The sequence below is a fragment of the Labeo rohita genome, chromosome 6, assembly GCF_022985175.1.
Source record: "Labeo rohita strain BAU-BD-2019 chromosome 6, IGBB_LRoh.1.0, whole genome shotgun sequence".
Taxonomy (NCBI): Eukaryota; Metazoa; Chordata; class Actinopteri; order Cypriniformes; family Cyprinidae; genus Labeo; species Labeo rohita.
In genome coordinates, this window is record NC_066874.1 from 3,624,079 (window position 1) to 3,643,053 (window position 18,975).

General features: G+C 31.1%; 1 protein-coding gene across 3 annotated transcripts in view; it reads left to right on the forward strand.

The window, feature by feature from the left end:
• Positions 1–18,975, forward strand: part of sema5bb (sema domain, seven thrombospondin repeats (type 1 and type 1-like), transmembrane domain (TM) and short cytoplasmic domain, (semaphorin) 5Bb) — an 83,069-nt gene that overhangs the window by 37,902 nt on the left and 26,192 nt on the right. For all 3 annotated transcript variants that reach the window (XM_051113130.1, XM_051113133.1, XM_051113132.1), the window contains 5 exons: positions 8,534–8,633; positions 8,727–8,772; positions 17,060–17,122; positions 17,238–17,550; positions 18,686–18,971. In XM_051113130.1, the coding sequence (XP_050969087.1) occupies positions 8,534–8,633; positions 8,727–8,772; positions 17,060–17,122; positions 17,238–17,550; positions 18,686–18,971 (808 nt within the window). The remainder of the gene's footprint in view (positions 1–8,533; positions 8,634–8,726; positions 8,773–17,059; positions 17,123–17,237; positions 17,551–18,685; positions 18,972–18,975) is intronic.

Below are 18,975 nucleotides of genomic sequence, written 5' to 3' on the forward strand. Positions count from 1 at the left end.
TTTAGAATATTACTGCTTTTTCTGCATTTTGCATCAAATAAATGCAGCCTTGATGAGCAGAAGAGACTTAAAAAAGTAAAAAAAAAGAACGAAAATGAAAAAATCCTATAGGCTTTGGAACAGTAGTTTGATTTGGGCTAAAGAATTTAATGTTTTTGTCAGATTTTTTTTTTCTAGCCTATTACCTCGACAAACCTTGAAAACATAGAAAGATGGCTACTAAGTTAGCCAACTTGCTTTACAGCGACATTGCAGACATGTAATATACCTAACAAACTTCATTTGTTAAAAAACTGTGTATTTTGACTCATTAAAATGACCTAAAGCCAGTAAAGCTGATTAGAGCTGTCTTTTTAAGAAACTTTTGCCATTTTTGTGTGTGGCATGCATCAGCCTGCCCATTAATGGCCTGTTGCTGGTCCAGGGTGTGTTTTCATCAGAGACTAGTTAACTGCCAGCAACCTTTCATTGGTACCTGTCCGTGTTTAACAGTTTTAATCATGTGCTGGCCAGATGTTAAAGGTTAACACAGCTGTGTGTACGATCAGCCTTGCCGTTTCTAATATCACAAACTAATCGACTCTGTGCGAGTTTATATTGTCCTGTGTTATATAGGTGTTAGTGACCTGCGATAGTAGCAGAAACTGCTGCACACTAAAGACATTACAAGAGTGATTTTGCCTGTAGAGAGAGATTCAGCAACATTTATTTTTTTAATGTGAGACGGTGAGGGTGTAGTCGTCTGTTTTCGGGTGATAACGACCCTGATTTACAGCAAAGCTTGCTTCAGCACTGTTTGGATAACTAAATGGGCTCCTTACACAATGTTTCTTCTCTTCAGCTGAGCTGCTCCTGAAATGTCTGATTATTTCATCATTAGTCACTGTGTTCTTTTTGCAGTTTAAAAAAAATGTTAGAGATTTAAGTCACACTTTTTAAAGGTGTTGCAAGCAATTTCATTAGTTCTGCTGACTTCCACTGGCTCACACAGTATGATTTTGGCCATGATTTTGCTATCTTAGACACATTTTTGGAAAGAATCCTGGAAAACATTAAAAAATCAGTTGTGTATCAAAATATGAAGCTGTTTCCAACTTTGATAATAATCAGAAAAGACATTTTGTTTAGAAATCATTGATGATAATCAGAAAAGACAAATTCTGGAAATCATGAAAGCTCATAAAAAGGCAAAATCAGCTTAAGTGATGATTGCACAACTGCAGGGCTCTACGGTCCGACCATTTCAGTCGCATTTGCGAGTTGCAACTGAAAACTACTGCGTGCAACTGTGAAAAAATATTTAGGAGCACCAGTGCGACCGACCCCATCAGCATATTTGTGTTTGCACAATATGCAACAAGGGGAGCTTCAAAGGTTTCTACATGTTTTTGCAATGAATGCATCACAGACATATCTCACGAATTCTTTCATAAACAAAGTGTAGAGAGAGTGTTAATAAGAGATTCATTGTGCAGTGTAGAGAGCTTCGTTGATTATAATGGAACTTGTGAGATCATGATGAACTAAGATGAGTGACAGCTTTTAATGATTTTTAAGGGAGTATGTAAATGAGATATTGATTTAATACAACAGTTAAATAAACAAGAAGTTAATATTAAGTGACTTGCATTGTCTGACTATAACACTATTGCCTGATTTCGCTCTATTTCGTTGTCAAAAATAATTTGAAACAAGTCACAACCGAGCCGCTGCGCATCTCCATTAAAACACAGCAGAATAAAAAGTGTTTTTAAACAAATTTAGTGAGTCAGTGATTCAATTTCCCATTCATAAAGACAGTCACTTGCTTTATTCCTGAATGAATCAGTCGTTCGAACGAATCAAATGAATGATTCAGTAATTAAATCAGTGACTTGTCGCCACCTACTGGCAATTTTACTTTCATTTTTAAAGTATCTTTTCAGTTATTTAAATCATTTAATATTTCTATATTCAAAATTTTATATTTAAAACTTGAATCTCAACATGAATTTATGAATTTGATTGCACTCATGCCACCTGAGCCTTATGAAAATTCACCTACAAGCCACTTTTGTGTTCTTCTGTGCCACCTCTGTAGTACAAATTAATTTTGTTAATACTGATTTCATTTTAACTTATTCTAATTCTACTTGTTCTTATTCTGTTGTTTTAATTAGAAATTCATTTATAAATCACTTTAAGGAGTCAAATATCACTTCGTAATTGGAAGGCTAATTCTTGTTCAGATTTTTGATTATTGGTTAGAAGGTGCTCCTGAAATTTTGACTGTGCTCCTAAATTTTTTAAGTTTAAAAAAAAGTTACAGCCCTGAACTGACATGAACACTGACCGAAGTCTGTTCCAGTGCTGGTAACCAAATAGTTTTGGTTCCTATTGAGTTCTGTTGTGGAATGTTTTAACTTTCTTTTTTTTTTTTAGTTGTTGTTTGTTTTTTTTGTCCACATTTTATTTTTAGCAGAAATGAAGAATACAACAGGTGATTCCATACAATTAGAAGTCAGTAAGAACATCATAAAAGATATTTGGAAGAATGTTGGTGCTCAGAGTTTGGTCTCCATTGACTTCCATTGTATGGAATTGCCTTTTTTATTCCTCATTTCTGCTAAAAATGTAATGTGGACAAAAAATGCAATGAAAGCTAAAACATTGTTCAAAATGTCTTCTATTATGTTCCACAGAAGAAATAAGTCATGTGGGTTTAGAACAAAAAGATTTATACATTTTTCATTTTTTAGGAGTACTGTCCATTTAACAAAGATGTCTTACTGTCTGGTATGAAAGATAGTCAGTGCTGCACAGTCTTTTGCTACAGATCTCACTATCGTGCAGTTTGACAATGAGAAAAAAAGCCTAAAAGGGAAGACCGTATATTACCTGGAAGGTAATGTTATAAGTTTATAATGTATAGAAAATCACCATAGTAAAATTTGTTGCACGTATGTTAACCTGTGAGATGATTTTTACATGGTATTATTTTGCAACCATATGTGTCAACAGTATGTAGTGCCATTAATAAGTTTGGGTTCAGTAAGATTTGTAATTTTTTTATTATTTTTTAAAAAATACTTTTGGTATGCTCATCAAGGGTGCATTTTATTTAATTGAGAATACAGAAAAAAAACTGTATTATTATGAAATATTATTGCCGTTTATAATAACAGTCTTCTATTTTAATATGCTTTAAAACATAATTTATTTATGTGATGCAAAGCTGAATTTTCAGCATCATTTCAGCATCATAAATCATTCTAATATGCTGATTTATTATCAGTGTTGAAAGCAGTTGTGCTGCCTAATATTTTTTTTTGGAAACTATGATACATTTTTTTTGGCATTCTTTGATGAATAGAAAGTTTAACAGAACAGCAATTGTTTGAAATAGAAATCTTTTGTAAGAATATACAATACCGTTTAACAGGTTTATGCTAGTCATTTTTTTCTTCCTTGTTTTTTTTAAAGAAATTAATACTTTTTTTTAGCAACAATGTGTTAAATTGATAAAAAGTGATAGTAAAGACTTCAGTTGTTAGAAAAGATTTGTGTTTTGAATAAATGCTGTTTTTTACATTTTATTCATCAAAGAATCCTTAAAAAATGTATGACAGTTTCCGAACAAAATATTAAGCAGCAACTGTTTCCAACATTTATAATAAATCAGCATATTAGAGTGATTTCTGAAGGATAATGTAACACTGAAGACTGGAAGACTGGCTGCTGAAAATTCTGTTTTGCATCACATAAATTATAATTTAAAGTATATTAAATTAGAAAAACATTATTTTAAATTGTAATAATATTTCACAAAAATACAGTTTTGCTTAATTTTTATTAAATAAATGCAGCCTTTGTAAGCATAAGTGACATTAAAACATCAAAACATGTTACTAAACCCAAACTTTTGACTGACAGTGTATATTTTATATATTTCTGCAAAGAATCTGTGTATAATAATCTTGTAATCTTGTACCTTTTCGAACTTTTGCCATCTGGTTGGCGCTACAGAGCCACAAATACCAGGACAGCCAGACATAAGAACAGTTTCTTCCCTCGGGCAATATACCTAATGAACAGTTACATGTTCCAGATCCCCCCCAATTGTGCAATAAAAATATGTGCAATAACCTTTATTTGTTACCACTTACATCTCAGTACATCCCGACATCTCATTCTATTCTATTCTATTCTATTCTATTCTACTCTACTCTACTCTACTCTACTCTACTCTATTCTATTCTGTTCTTTTTCTATCATCTGTAGCACAACTGTATATACAATTTACTTATTTTCTTAAATCTTATATTGCAATTTTTGTCTATTTATATTTACATATGTGTATTTTTTTTATTCTCAACTTATATTATTTTCTCTGTGTTGTTGTTGTCGTCTCTGTGCACTGGAAGCCTGTGACACCAAAACAAATTCCTTGTGTGCGTAAGCATACTTGGCAATAAAGCTTTTCTGATTCTGATTCTGATTCTGATAATCTTAAATGATATCAACATGTAGGATGGATATGCACGTACATGTCACATATGTCCAAAATGTATTACACATGCATAATTTGTGTGAGTTAGATATATATTTTAATATATAAAATAGTTCCAATTTCTAATAGGTTTCATATACATTTTAACACTATATCTCATTTATATTACATTTGCGTATAGCGTAGAGTTTTTCTAATTGGCTAAATGTTTCTTTTGGCAATTCACAGTGTTCTTCAGATGGACAGACAGATTTATTTTGTTGTTAATGTGGTCTCAGTCTGTCACAGGACATTTTTTATGTATGTTTTTCTAAAATAACCTTTAATAAGTGTCTAAATAGCCAGTGGCGTTGTCTTCACTGATGTTTATTGACGTCAGAATATTTGGCAGTACACATTACTAAAACGATGTTATGCAGTTTATTATTTTGAAAGAAGTAATTTATTTAGATGATTCCATGAACACATCCCTCATAAAACAAATTTTGCAAAGATTGTATTTAAAGTTTCACAAGTTTTATGAGAATTTGCTGTCTATTCCTTCACCTCCCCTCTGTCTTTCTGTATGTGGGTTGTGTTGTGGCTGATATTGTGACTGGGCGCCTGGTTTTGTGAGCATCACACCTCATTAATGGTCCAGCGTGTGTGGTTTGGACTCCCAGCCCTCGCTTTCTCTGTTGCTGTTTAACTTAAACAGGACAACATATATTAAGTATCTTCACACATACGGCTGGAGTTCACCAGGTTGCCGGCAGCTGTTCCTGCCTCTGAATGCATTAACGTTGTTGGTGGGCTGTGAAACTTGTCGTACATCTGATCATACACTACTGTCCAAAAGAAATGAATACTTTTATTCAGCCAGTATGCATTAAAATATATCAATCAAACTAAAAATATTTGCAGTGTTTCACAGTTTATTCATCAACTAATCTTGAAAAAATTTATTGTGCATCAAAATATGAAGCAGCACAACATTTCAGCATTTTTAGTAATCAGAAATGTTTCTTGAGCAGCAAATCAGCATATTAGAATTATTTCTGAAGGATCATGTGACACTGAGGATTGGAGTAAAGATGCTGAAAATTCAGCTTTGATCAAAGGAACAAATTACATTTTAAACTAGATGAGTAAATTTGAGGACAAACTTTGAGTTGGCTTGAGAAAGCCTAGCCTGAAAGTTTGAAGCAGTTGTAAAAGTATGAAAGTTGATGTTGCTTGCATGATTTAGCACGTTGCTTACATGATTACAATGTTGTTAGCATGTTACTAGCTGGTGTTAGCATGATTAGCAAGTTAATAGCAAGATTTTAGCATGATTAGCTAGTTACTGGCATGTTGTTAGCATGATTAGCAAGTTACTAGCATGTTTATAACCTTATTAGCAAGTTACTAACATATTTATAACCTTATAAGCATGTTATAAGCTTATAAGCACTAACATATTTATAACCTTATAAGCATGTTTCTAACATGATTAACATGTTACTGGCATGTTGCTAGCATGATTACCATGTTGATAGCATGTTTCTAGCATGGTTAACGTGTTACTAGCTTGTTGTTAGTATGATTGTCATGTTACTAGCATGTTGTTAGCATGATTAGCAAGTTACTAGCATGTTGCTAGTATGATTAGCAACCATTTACTAGAATATTGCTAACATAATTAACAAGTTACTAGCATGACTGGTTAATAGCAGTTGTTAACATGATTAGAAAGTTACTAACATGATCAACAAGTTACTTGCAGTTGTTAGCATGATTAGCAAGTTACTAGAATGTTGCTAGCATGATTAGCAAATTACTAGCATATTGCTAGTATGATTGACATGTTGCTAGCATGATTATCATGTTACTAGCACATTGTTAGCATGATTAGCAAGTTACTAGCATGTTGGTAGTATGATTATCCTGTTACTAGCATGTTGCTAGTTTGATTATTATGTTACCAGCATGATTATCATGTTACTAGATTATCATGTTACTAGCACATTGTTAGCATGATTAGCAAGTTACTAGCATGTTGGTAGTATGATTATCCTGTTACTAGCATGTTGCTAGTTTGATTATTATGTTACCAGCATGTTGCTAATGTGATTAACAAGTTACTATAATGTTGCTAGCATGATTATCATGTTACTAGCACATTGTTAACATGATTAGCAAGTTACTAGCATGTTGGTAGTATGATTATCCTGTTACTAGCATGTTGCTAGTTTGATTATTATGTTACCAGCATGTTGCTAATGTGATTAACAAGTTACTAGAATGTTGCTAGCATGATTAGCAAGTTACTAGCATGTTGCTAGTATGATTATCATGTTACTAGCTTGTTGCAAGCATGATTAGCAAGTTACTAGCATGTTACTAGTATGATTATCATGTTGCAATCGTGGTTAGCAAGTTACTAGAATTTTACTAGCATGATTAGCAAGTTACTAGCAGTTCTTAGCATGATTAGCAAGTTAACTAAGCAAGTTACTAGCAGTTGTTAGTATGATTAGCAAGTTACTAGCATAATGCTAGCATGATTGGCATTTGTTAGCATTGCTTCTAGCATGATTAGCATATTACTAGCATGTTATTAGCACAGTTGTTAGCATGATTCAAGTTACTAGCAGGTTTCTAGCATGTTTAAAGTTATTACATAACATGTTGTTAGCATGATTAGTATGATTATCAAGTTACTAGTATAATGCTAGCATGAATTTGTTAGCATTGCTTCTGGCATGATTAGCATATTACTAGCATGTTGTTAGCATGACTAGCATGTTTCTAGCATGTTTAATGTTACTAACAGTTGTTAGCATGATGATTAACAAAGTTACTAGAATGTTGCATATTAACAAGTTACTAGCAGTTGTTAGCATGATTAGCAAGTTACTAGCATATTGCTAGTATGATTATCAAGTTACTAGCATGAGGTTAGCATGATTAGCAAGTTACTAGCATATTGCTAGTATGATTATCAAGTTACTAGTATAATGCTAGCATGATTGGCATTTGTTAGCATTGCTTCTGGCATGATTAGCATATTACTAGCATGTTATTAGCACAATTAGCATGTCGCTAGCATGTTTCTAGCATGTTTAATGTATCACTAACATGTTGTTAGCATGATTAGTATAATTAACAAAGTTACTAGAATGTTGTTAGCATGATTAACAAGTTACTAGCAGTTGTTAGCATGATTAGCAAGTTAACTAAGCAAGTTACTAGCAGTTGTTAGCATGATTATCAAGTTACTAGAATGTAGCTAGCATTATTATCAAGTTACTAGCATAATGCTAGCATGATTGGCATTTGTTAACATTGCTTCTGGCATGATTAGCATATTACTAGACATGTTATTAGCATGTCGCTAGCATGTTTCTAGCATGTTTAACATATTACTAACATGTTGTTAGCATGATTAGTATGATTAACAGTTACTAGAATGTTGTTAGCATGATTAGCAAGTTACTAGCATTTTGTTAGCATGATTAACATGTTTAAACCAGCTAAAACCAGTTGATTCAGTAAAAACTAGCTAAAACCATTCTAGGCTGGTTTTCTAGTCTTAGCTGGTTTAAGCTGAAAATAGCTGGTTTAACTCTGGCTGGTCTTTTATCAGGTTTCCCAGCCTGTAGCTGTTTTTGAGTAGGAAGTTGTTAATCTCTGCTATAGAAATAATCAGCTTAGATGCACCATAGGTCTCTTTGTATAAAAGTTTTCACCCCCTCAGTGAAAGTCTATGGGATTTTAGATGGTTTTGTTAGTCTGGTTTTTGAAAACTGTAGGTCGGATCAGTTAGAAAAGATATAGCAACTAACTTCAGACCAGTCTGAAGGTCTGACCCGAGTTTGGTGGTTGTAGCTTTAAAGCTGTAGGAGGAGAGTTTTGGCTAAGTTTTGGCAATATGTTCAGATGGAAAACCAGTTATTTTGAGTTGTAAAAAATATTTCACATTTTTACTGTTTTTACTGTATTTTTGGTCAAACGGCAGATCAAACATTTTGGCTCACAGCTAACCGTCTAAATGTCACCTGTGGCTCTTTTCTGCCGTAGCTTTGACCCCGTGGCTGTCTTCTTTCTCTCTGCCTGGAGTGAATGACTATTCACCGCTCGCACTCGACCTCACCAGAAACCAGCTGATAGTTGGAGCCAGGTAACACACACACACACACACACACACACACAAACACAGAAGTACAAGCCCAGCTAAGTCTGTCAAATCTAAAGCTTCTCTCTCTCGATGTAGGAATCATCTCTTCCGGTTGAGTTTGAGCAACGTCTCTTTGCTGCAGGTAGGACGTCACTTTCTCTCTTTCTCTCTTTATTCTTCTTCCCATCTGTCCATCCAATCATCTTGATGTCTCTAGAAATGCAGAACCAGCACTGTCCATTTAATTCATCCCATGCCAGACACACACTCAGACTCAGACTTTTATTATGATTGCCCACATGTTCGAAAGTGCTGACGCACAGAAGCAGAAATATCCAACAAATCACACACACACGTTCAGTAGCATCTGGTATTGTGCAGATGTTTGAAAAGCATTGACTTCCAAGACAGCTGCATCATCTTCACCATCCAGATTTGAGCTCGTCTCCTCTGAATCACTTGAGGTGGAACCTGAAACTATTTTTACAAGTTCATTAAAAAATTAACTGAAAATGTAATTTTTATTAAAAAAAAAAATATATATATATATTATGCTTTTTAATTTAATGTTTATTTTAGTGTATTATTTTTTTTATTATTATTTTAAGATTTCTTCCTACTGCAATAATTCATGTGAAAATTTTTGTGTAGGGTATGTTGTTGGCATAAGGTTCAGACATAGGGTGGAAAATGTCTTTATTGACCAGGGTATTTATTTTAATTATTTTATTTTATTTTATTTTATTTTTGTTCTTAAAGGAATGATAAAAAAAAAAAGTTTTTTTTTTTAATGTATTTATTTATTAAAATATTTTTCCTCTCACAATTTCCTCTACATAATCTATTATTTATTTTATTTTTTTATTATTATTTTTTTTTCTCATAATCTTCAAATCCTTGTGTACAGTATGTTTAGGACCAGGGTAATAACAAAATGTATACATTAAATATTTTATTTTATTTTATTTTATTTTATTAAATTGTGTTTCAAATGGAGGTTTCAAAACATTGCTGTGGGCATAAGGTTCAGACATAAAAAATGTCTTTAATGACCAGGGTAATAATAAAATCTATACATTTTTATTGTATTATTTTATATTATTTTATTTTATTTGTTCTTAAAGGAAAAAATCTGCACTAACTTATTTTATTTTACTGTTTTTTTATTTTAATTAATTAATTAATTTATTTATTTATTTATATTTTATTAATATTCTTCTAATGCTTGTGTACAGTATGTTCTATACATTAAATATATGTTATTATTTTATTTTATTTTATTTTGTTTTATTGTATTTATTTATTTATTTATTTTAACTGAATAATTTATTTGAAAAATACATCTTCTGTCATAGTTTGCTCGTCCTTGAGAGTATGTTTTGGTGTAAAAGGTTATGGAAAAACTTTCTGACTGTTTTTGGTGCAAGAAATCTTCACTAGCACTGTGGATCAAATAAAATGTAGAATATGATCCATTCAGTATGCAGACATCTGTACGTCGGTTTGCTGCTGCAGATTGTGTGTGTTTGAGGTGAGGAGCTGCCTGTAGACAGCAGTCTCATCTGGGAGTGGGTTTAAATTGGCCTTGTTTGTCCTGGAGGATGATTCAAGACCACCTCTGCACTTAACGTGCGGTGGGAACGCTGAGATTGTGTTGTGCTTGCGTGACAAGCCTGTTGAAAGCTTTGAGCGCTTGTGTGATATTTAAGAGTGACTTTGCTGGCGTTTGTAGAGGACCCTGCTGCTGAACCCTCTAAACGTTCAGCGTAACCCTGAGAAGGGTGACGCCCTGGAGGCAGATCTCACAAGAATCTGTCAGAATCCGGTGATTTAGGGTGACCTCCTGACCCTGTGTCCACAAGAGTGACCCACAGTCACCCCTCAAACAAACACACACTTAAACACACAGCAGTATGACAAACTCCACACTGCGCTCCCCTACATCTGTATTCTGAAAAAAAAAAATCTTTGAATTTCTTTTAGAATTTACATATTTCACACACACCATGTAGATCCATGGGTAAAACTGCAGAAACCATCATGAACAAATGTCATTTTCAGTCTGTCTTCATCATTCATTCTCTGGTGCAAATGACATTTTAAAAACATTTTAAATAAAAAATTGTAGCTTTCATAGCTTTCATTTTATGTGTTCTAAACACACTTAAAAAAAGCATCAGTAGATACTTCATTGTTGTTCAAAGGTGATTTTAATCATGTTGGTAACACCTTAGGGAGCAAGTATGATAATAAAAAAAAGAAGCTTTTTAGGGCTAAAATTGTTGATTATGGTAGAAGTTGTATTAAACCAGCTGAAATTTGGTTAAGAAATAAATATTCAAGTTTATTTTTTATCTTTTTTATTCATTCTTTGTTTAGTAGAATTAAAAATGTCATTTCATAGTTTTATGATGGATTTTCATATTTTAAGACTAAGTCTGAGGATAAGAGTAATAATAAAAAGCTATACATTTGAATATTTTGAATTTTATTTTATTTTATTTTCAAATATAAAATAAAATTGAATATTTTATATTCAAAATTTGCCACCCTGGAACATTTAAAGTCTGATTTTGGGACAAGTATAAAAATAAAAAGCTATACATTTGAATTTTTTTTTTTTTTTGTTTATTTTATTTTATTTTATTTTATTTTATTTTATTTTATTTTATTTTATTTTATTTTATTTTATTTTATTCAAAATTCACCACTCTGGGACATTTTAAAGTCTGATTTTGGGACAAGTATAAAAATAAAAAGCTATACATTTAAATTTTTTTTTTTTTTTTATTTTATTCAAAATTCACCACTATGTGACATTTAAATGGGACGAGTATAAAAATAAAAAGCTATACATTACAATTTTTGTTTTATTTTATTTTATTTTAGTTTAGTTTATTCAAAATTTGCTACTCTTAGACTTTTAAATGGGACAAGTATAATCATAAAAAAAGCCATACATTAGAATTTTTGTATTATTTTATTTTATTTTATTTTATTTTATTTATTTTTATTCAAAATACCCTGCCTGGGAAATTTGAAATTAGATTCTGGAACAAATATAAAAATAAAGAACTATATATTTTTATTTTATTTTATGAAATTTTATTTCATTTAATTATTTAATTTCATTTTATTTTATGAAATTTTATGAAATTTTATTTTATTCAAACTTCACCATTCATTCATTCAAAATTCATTCTATTCTATTCTATTCTATTCTATTCTATTCTATTCTATTCAAAATTCACCACCTTGGGAAATTTAAAGTCTGTCTGATTCTGGAACAAGTATAAAAATAAAAGGGCTATACATTTGAATTTTAGTTTAGTTTAGTCAAAATTCACCACTCTGGAACATGTAAAGTGCCTGAAGTAACACTTGGATATGAACAAATTAGAAACATAGAAGTTTTAAAAAAAGCTTATTTGAAGTTGTGTCTAATTTCACAGCCATTAGCATCACAAAATAGAATAATGACTGTTTTCAAACAGGTTTCCTGAAAGCTTGCCCTGTATTTAGTTAGTGAAACATACAAGACTCACCCCATTGGCTACTCCAGACTTACTCCAGAGATTCAGTAAAGTAACACACATCAGCCACATCAGTTTATGAACGTGATAGCAAGATGTTTGGATCTGTTGCATCTCATGTCAGTGATTTATTATATCTGTCTTGAAATCGCTCTGGTTTAATGATGGTTCTGGTCAGGACCAGGCCGCAGAGAGAGATAGAGAGACAGATAAGAGTGTTTTAGCGGAGGTCAAACGAACGTGCCTGGATGAGCAGATCTTGAGTGTGCTGGAGAAAAAACACAACCCCCTCAACATCCAGAGGTGACACAAGCCTGACCCCTCCAGATCATTCAGGATGAATCCTGCTCTTCAAATGAAAGCGTCTTTTACGTGTTGTTCAGTGACCGACTGCAAAAACACAGCTAGATTGATGGTTGCTTTCTGAACCCTTGCTCTCTCTCTCTCTCTTTGTTTCTCTGTCTTTCTCTTAAACAACAAGCATGAAATGTAGTTTGCAAAAGTCAAGTGAACAGATGCAGTTTGTCAGAACGTGTGTAATCAGCTCCTTTTGTAGATGAGTGTGTGCTCATCTGAAGCGCCTGGTGCTTTTCAAGAGTGCAGAAGCACAGATGTCACGTATCAGTTGCAAAAGATGCACTACAGTCTATTTTCTTTTTACTTTAGTGTGCAATGTTGCTCCTAAAACTTCTCAAACTACCACTGAACAGTGAAAGCACTTGAGGAAAATAATTGATCATGCTCAGAACTGCATTTTTATAATATTGGCGATAGGAACAAGATTATGTTTTTACATTTCAGGCTGTCAGTCATGTATATCATTTTAGTTATTGCATGTTTGTTGCACTGTTGTATATTTGAAACCAGTTTTGTTCAATGAACATCAGTCTTTGCTCTATTAAAGTCAAAGCTCCACCAAAATGAACTCTTAAAGTTTTAATGGGGCTCTTTATCATAATGCGTCCGGGAATTTAGTTTTTCGTAATATCCCAATTGGACTCTCATTACTGTGATATTATTATATATTATAGAATAAAATACTGAAATACAATGATGTATGCAGCTTATAACAGCTTATAAATTTAAGGCAGTACTAAGTACTGTGAATACAACTATAATGTATAGATTCTTGAGAGTTCACCACCCTGGGACTTTTAAAGTCTGATTAAGGGACAAGGATAATAATAATACTATACGTTTAATTTTATTTAATTTTATTTTATTTTATTGAAAATTCGTCACCCTGGGACATTTAAAGTCTGATTCTTAGACAAGGATAATGATGATAAACTATACTTTTTTTTTTTTTTTTTTTTAATTTTTTGTTTACATTTATTTTATATATTTTAATTTAATTATATTTTATGTTATGGAAAATTTCACCACCCTGGGGTTTTGAAAGTCGGATTTTGGGACAGGGATAATAATAAAAAACTTTTGAATTTTATTTTATTTTATTTTATTTTATTGAAAATTCGTCACCCTGGTATATTTAAATTCTGATTCTTAGACAAGGATAATAATAAAAAACTATACATTTAATTTAATTTTTTTTTTTTTGCATTTATTTTATATAATTTAATTTTATTTTATTTTATGGAAAATGTCACCACCCTGAGTTTTTGAAAGTCGAATTTTGGGACAGGAATAATAATAAAAAACTTTTGAATTGTATTTTATTTTATTTTATTGAAAATTTGCCACCCTGGGACGTTTTAAGTCTGATTCTTGAGACAAGGATAATAATAAAAAACTGTACATTTAAAATCAGTTTAACTTACCTTTTTTATTGAATTTTAATTTTAATATTAATTTTAATTTTATTTTTTTCTATTTTATATAATTTAATTATATTTTATTTTATTGAAATTCGCCACCCTGGGAATTTTAAAGTCTGATTTTGGGACAAGGATAATAATTAAAAAATAACCAAACATTTACATTTTATTTTATTTTATTTTATTTTATTTTATTTTATTTTATTTTATTTTATTTTATTCTATTTTATTTTTTTTAATTTTTAAATTTGCCACCCTGGGGAATTTAAAGTGTGATTTTGGGACAAGGATAATAATTAAAAAATAACCAAACATTTACATTTTATTTTATTTTATTTTATTTTATTTTATTTTATTTTCAAATTTGCCACCCTGGGGAATTTAAAGTGTGATTTTGGGACAAGGATAATAATTAAAAAATAACCAAACATTAACATTTTATTTTATTTTATTTTATTTTATTTTATTTTATTTTATTTTATTTTATTTTATTTTATTTTATTTTCAAATTTGCCACCCTGGGGAATTTAAAGTGTGATTTTGGGACAAGGATAATAATTAAAAAATAACCAAACATTTACATTTTATTTTATTTTATTTTATTTTAAAATTTGCCACCCTGGGGAATTTAAAGTGTGATTTTGGGACAAGGATAATAATTAAAAAATAACCAAACATTTACATTTTATTTTATTTTATTTTATTTTATTTTCAAATTTGCCACCCTGGGGAATTTAAAGTGTGATTTTGGGACTTATAAAAAACTATACTTTTGAATTTTATTTCATTTTAGTTTAGTTTAGTTTAGGTTACCTTATTGAACATTCGCCACTCTAAGACATTTAAAGTCTGATTTTGGGTCTGAAATTTTTTTCAGGATTAATTGATGACTAAAGAAAAACAGCATTTCAAACAGAAATGCTTTATACATGACTTTACTGTCACTTTTAATCAATTTAATGTATTCTTGATGAATTAAGGTATTAATTAAAAAAAAACAAATCTTACTGACACCAAAACTTTTGAGCTATATAGTGTGTATTTTGATTTTAGGGTGAAGTTTGACCCAGCTGAACCTAATGTGTGATAGTGTGAGTTTTAATAGTCTATATCTGTCTGTGATTATCTTTGTCATAAAACATCCCCCGGCACAGACGTTAATCTGTGGAAAGCTCTGGGTTTTATCTGTGACCTTTCCACTCCTCTCACTCCATTCAGGCTCTGCTGGGATCCTCACAGTTCTTCAGCTGATGCCTTCAGTACGGCTCACATCCAATACAAAATCATGCCGCATTATTTCGTCCTCTGTGTGCGTGTGCGTGTGTGTGTGATTCTGGACTACATCATTATTTTCGAGCCAAATGACAACACAGATAAACATGACAAAGCAGCCTGTGAAAGCAGAGGGAGGGACACGGAACAAAAGAGAGGAAGAACGTCTAAAATGACTGAAACAACACATTCAAGGGTTTTGGTTTCAGATAAGAGAATGAATGCGATTAGGACAAACCATCCAGTGTTCCCTAATTAAATGTCACACAGTTGCTCTGCCTCACTATAGAGTCATATTGTGTTTATGCAGAGAAACTTTCTGCTTCCCATCGTTTTGTCTATTATTGTGTGTTTTATCGCGGCTTCATGTTAAGGAGAGAAGCTTCCTATGACTGAATATCTTTCATAGTTTTAGTTCATTAACTTATTGCTTCCTTAAACATAAATCAGAGTTATAGTAACAGGAGCGGTTTAGGTGTGTTGTCATGGCTGTTTAAAGGTAAAAGGAATGTTGATATTTGCACTTTACAGAATTTGTTTGTTTGGACAGTTTGGTAAAATCAACTTGTTGAAGTAAACAATTTACAGATTTGTTTAAATCATCTATGTGTGACCTACAATTTTTGGTGTGAGCTAAATATTCAAATACTATTGTTTATGATTCTGACTTGTCACACATCACAGTTTACATTTTATTTTATTTCATTTAATTCATAATTCACCGCCCTGGCACTTTTATTTTATTTTGTTTTACTTTTTTTCCCTTTTCTTTTCTTTTCCTTTATTTATTTTTTCTTATATTTTTTTTTCTTTTCTTTTATTTTGTTCAAAATTTGCCACACTGGGACATTTAAAACCTGACTCTTGGACGAGGATGATAATGAAAAAAACATAGTTGAATTATTTTATTTTATTTTTTTATTTTATTTTATTTTATTTTATTTTATTTTATTTTATTTTATTTTATTTTATTTTATTCCCCACCCTGGTAAATTTAAAGTCTGATTCTGGGATGAGGATAATAATAAAAAAAATAGTTTAATTATTTATTTTATTTTATTTTATTATTTTATTATTTTAATTTAATTTTTTTTTTTTTTTTTCAAAATTTGCCACTCTGGGACATTTAAAGTCTGATTTAGAATTTTTTTATTTTTAGTTGAATTTTTAATTCTACTTGTTCCCAAAGCAAAATTTCTTATTTTCATTTAGTTTAACTTCTAGATATTTCTAAAAAATATATTTAGAAATCTAAAATAATAATAATAATAATAATAATAACATAAAAATAAAAGAAAATTACAAAATGACAAAACACTCAGCAGAATTACTAAAACATTAACATCAAAATGAAAAGAGAAAATACCGAAAACTAATCTTAAATAAAAACATATTAATAAAATCTATAATAGTATATCACTGATACTAAATTAACACTGTTACTTAAACTAAAACTTAAATAAAAATGACTAAATAATATTTACGCATTAAAAATCAATAATAAAAAAATTATAAAAAATTACAAAAGCACATCAAATTTATTAAAACTAAGTAAAATTAAAACTATTTAAAAATTTAAAAATACGTGTCTCAGTAGAATAACACTGGTGATCTATGATTACATGACAAACAGGAAAACAAATATCTTTAAAAATTATTAATTTTAATTAATTATTAATTTAAATTTAATTATTCTGTTTTTTTAATCAACTCATGAACCCCCTTGCTGTTCCTTCATGAATCCCAGAATTTAAGGATGCATGTAAATTTTAACACAGCACAGGATGGGATGCATTTCTTGATAGCTTAACTTCTAACCGTGATGTTCATTGTCTGTTAATTGCAGGCCACAGAATGGGGTGTAGACGAGAGCACCAGGAGGTCCTGCCAGAGCAAAGGAAAAACAGAGGTGAGAGATAAACATTGGGACGTGGAGTATTTGATACGTAAAGCTCTAAATCTATAGAGTGCACCAGTAGGGTTCAGGAAGTAAACATTTCTTAACTTCGGTCTCCACCTCTCAGGATGAGTGTCAGAACTATGTCCGCGTCCTCCTGTTAAATGGCAGTCGTCTGTTCACCTGCGGCACTAATGCTTTCATGCCCATCTGCACGACTCGCCCTATTACGGACGTCTCCAGCGTCCTGGAGTCCATCAGCGGTGTGGCCCGCTGTCCCTACGACCCTCGACACAACTCTACAGCCATGATAACTGAGAGTGGAGAAGTCTACGCCGCCACAGTGACTGATTTCTCCAGCCGCGACCCGATTATTTACCGCAGTCTGGGGAACATGCCGCCCCTGCGGACCGCACAGTACAACTCCAAATGGCTCAATGGTACAGCGGGACAATGCACAAATGATCAATTATCAATTTGTGACACACAATAACAGTTAATGGTAACATTTTAAAAAAAAGGTTCATTGGTTAACAGTAGTTAACTACATTAGTTAATGTTAATTTAAAGATTTATTAATGCATTATTAAAATCATGTCGTGTTTGTTAACATTAGTTAATGCACTGTGAACTAACATGGACAAACAATGAGCAACTGTATTTTTATTTACTAACATTAAAAAAGATTAATAAATTGTGTAATAAATGGATTGTTCATTGTTTGTTCATGTTCGTTAATAATTTAACTAATGTTAACAAATGACACCTTATTGTAAAGTGTTACCCAATTAATCTCATTTTGAGCAATATTCTCATTATTGCAAAAGTAATGGCATTTTAATTGTATATTTTATTTATAATTCAATTTTATATTTATTAATTATAGTATTTGTTTTACCTTCCTTTAATTTGTACATTACTATTTGATTTTGTAAAAAGATTTTAAAATATATATTAGCTTATTGTACCAAAACACTGTTTAATTATTTTATTTTATTTTATTTTATTTTATTTTATTTTATTTTATTTTATTTTATTTTTATTTTATTTTATGCGTATACATTTTGATATATTATTTGTGATTTACAAATAATTGAATTATTATTTATATTACAAATTATTTGCATTATATATTGTATTACAACATTTTACTAAATAAATAAAATACTGTAAAAATATTTTTAAATAAAAAAATAATTATATTGGCTTATTGTATTCATGCATTCGAAAACTCAAATGAAAAATGGAAGAAAAAAAATATTGATACATAATATTTATGATGTAAAAATTTAATAAAATATTGTATTTTTTTACTGTGAGAAAAAGTCTATGAAAGTAACAAAGTAAAATGTAAAGAATCTTGAAGGAAAGTAAAATCTCAATTCAATCATCTTAATAGATTTAAAAAAAAAATTAAGCAAAACTTATTTTTCCAGATGATTCTGAGGTGAAATGTGACCTGGACATGTTTTTGTAATTCACCCTTCTATTTATTGAAACAGATATTTTGAAAGTATTATATTTTGTTAAGCTTGACATCCACTTCCTACCTTTTCCTTCCCTTCTTCTCTACAGAACCTCACTTTGTCTCTGCATATGAGGTGGGCCGCTTCACGTACCTCTTTCTGAGAGAGAATGCAGTGGAACAGGACTGTGGGAAGACGGTCTTCTCTCGTGTGGCCCGTGTGTGTCAGAATGACATTGGAGGTCGTTTCCTTCTGGAAGACACATGGACCACCTTCATGAAGGCTCGACTCAACTGTTCCCGCTCTGGAGATGTTCCCTTCTACTACCATGAGCTGCAGAGCACCTTCTACCTCCCTGAGCAAGATCTCATTTATGGAGTCTTCACCACCAATGTGTGA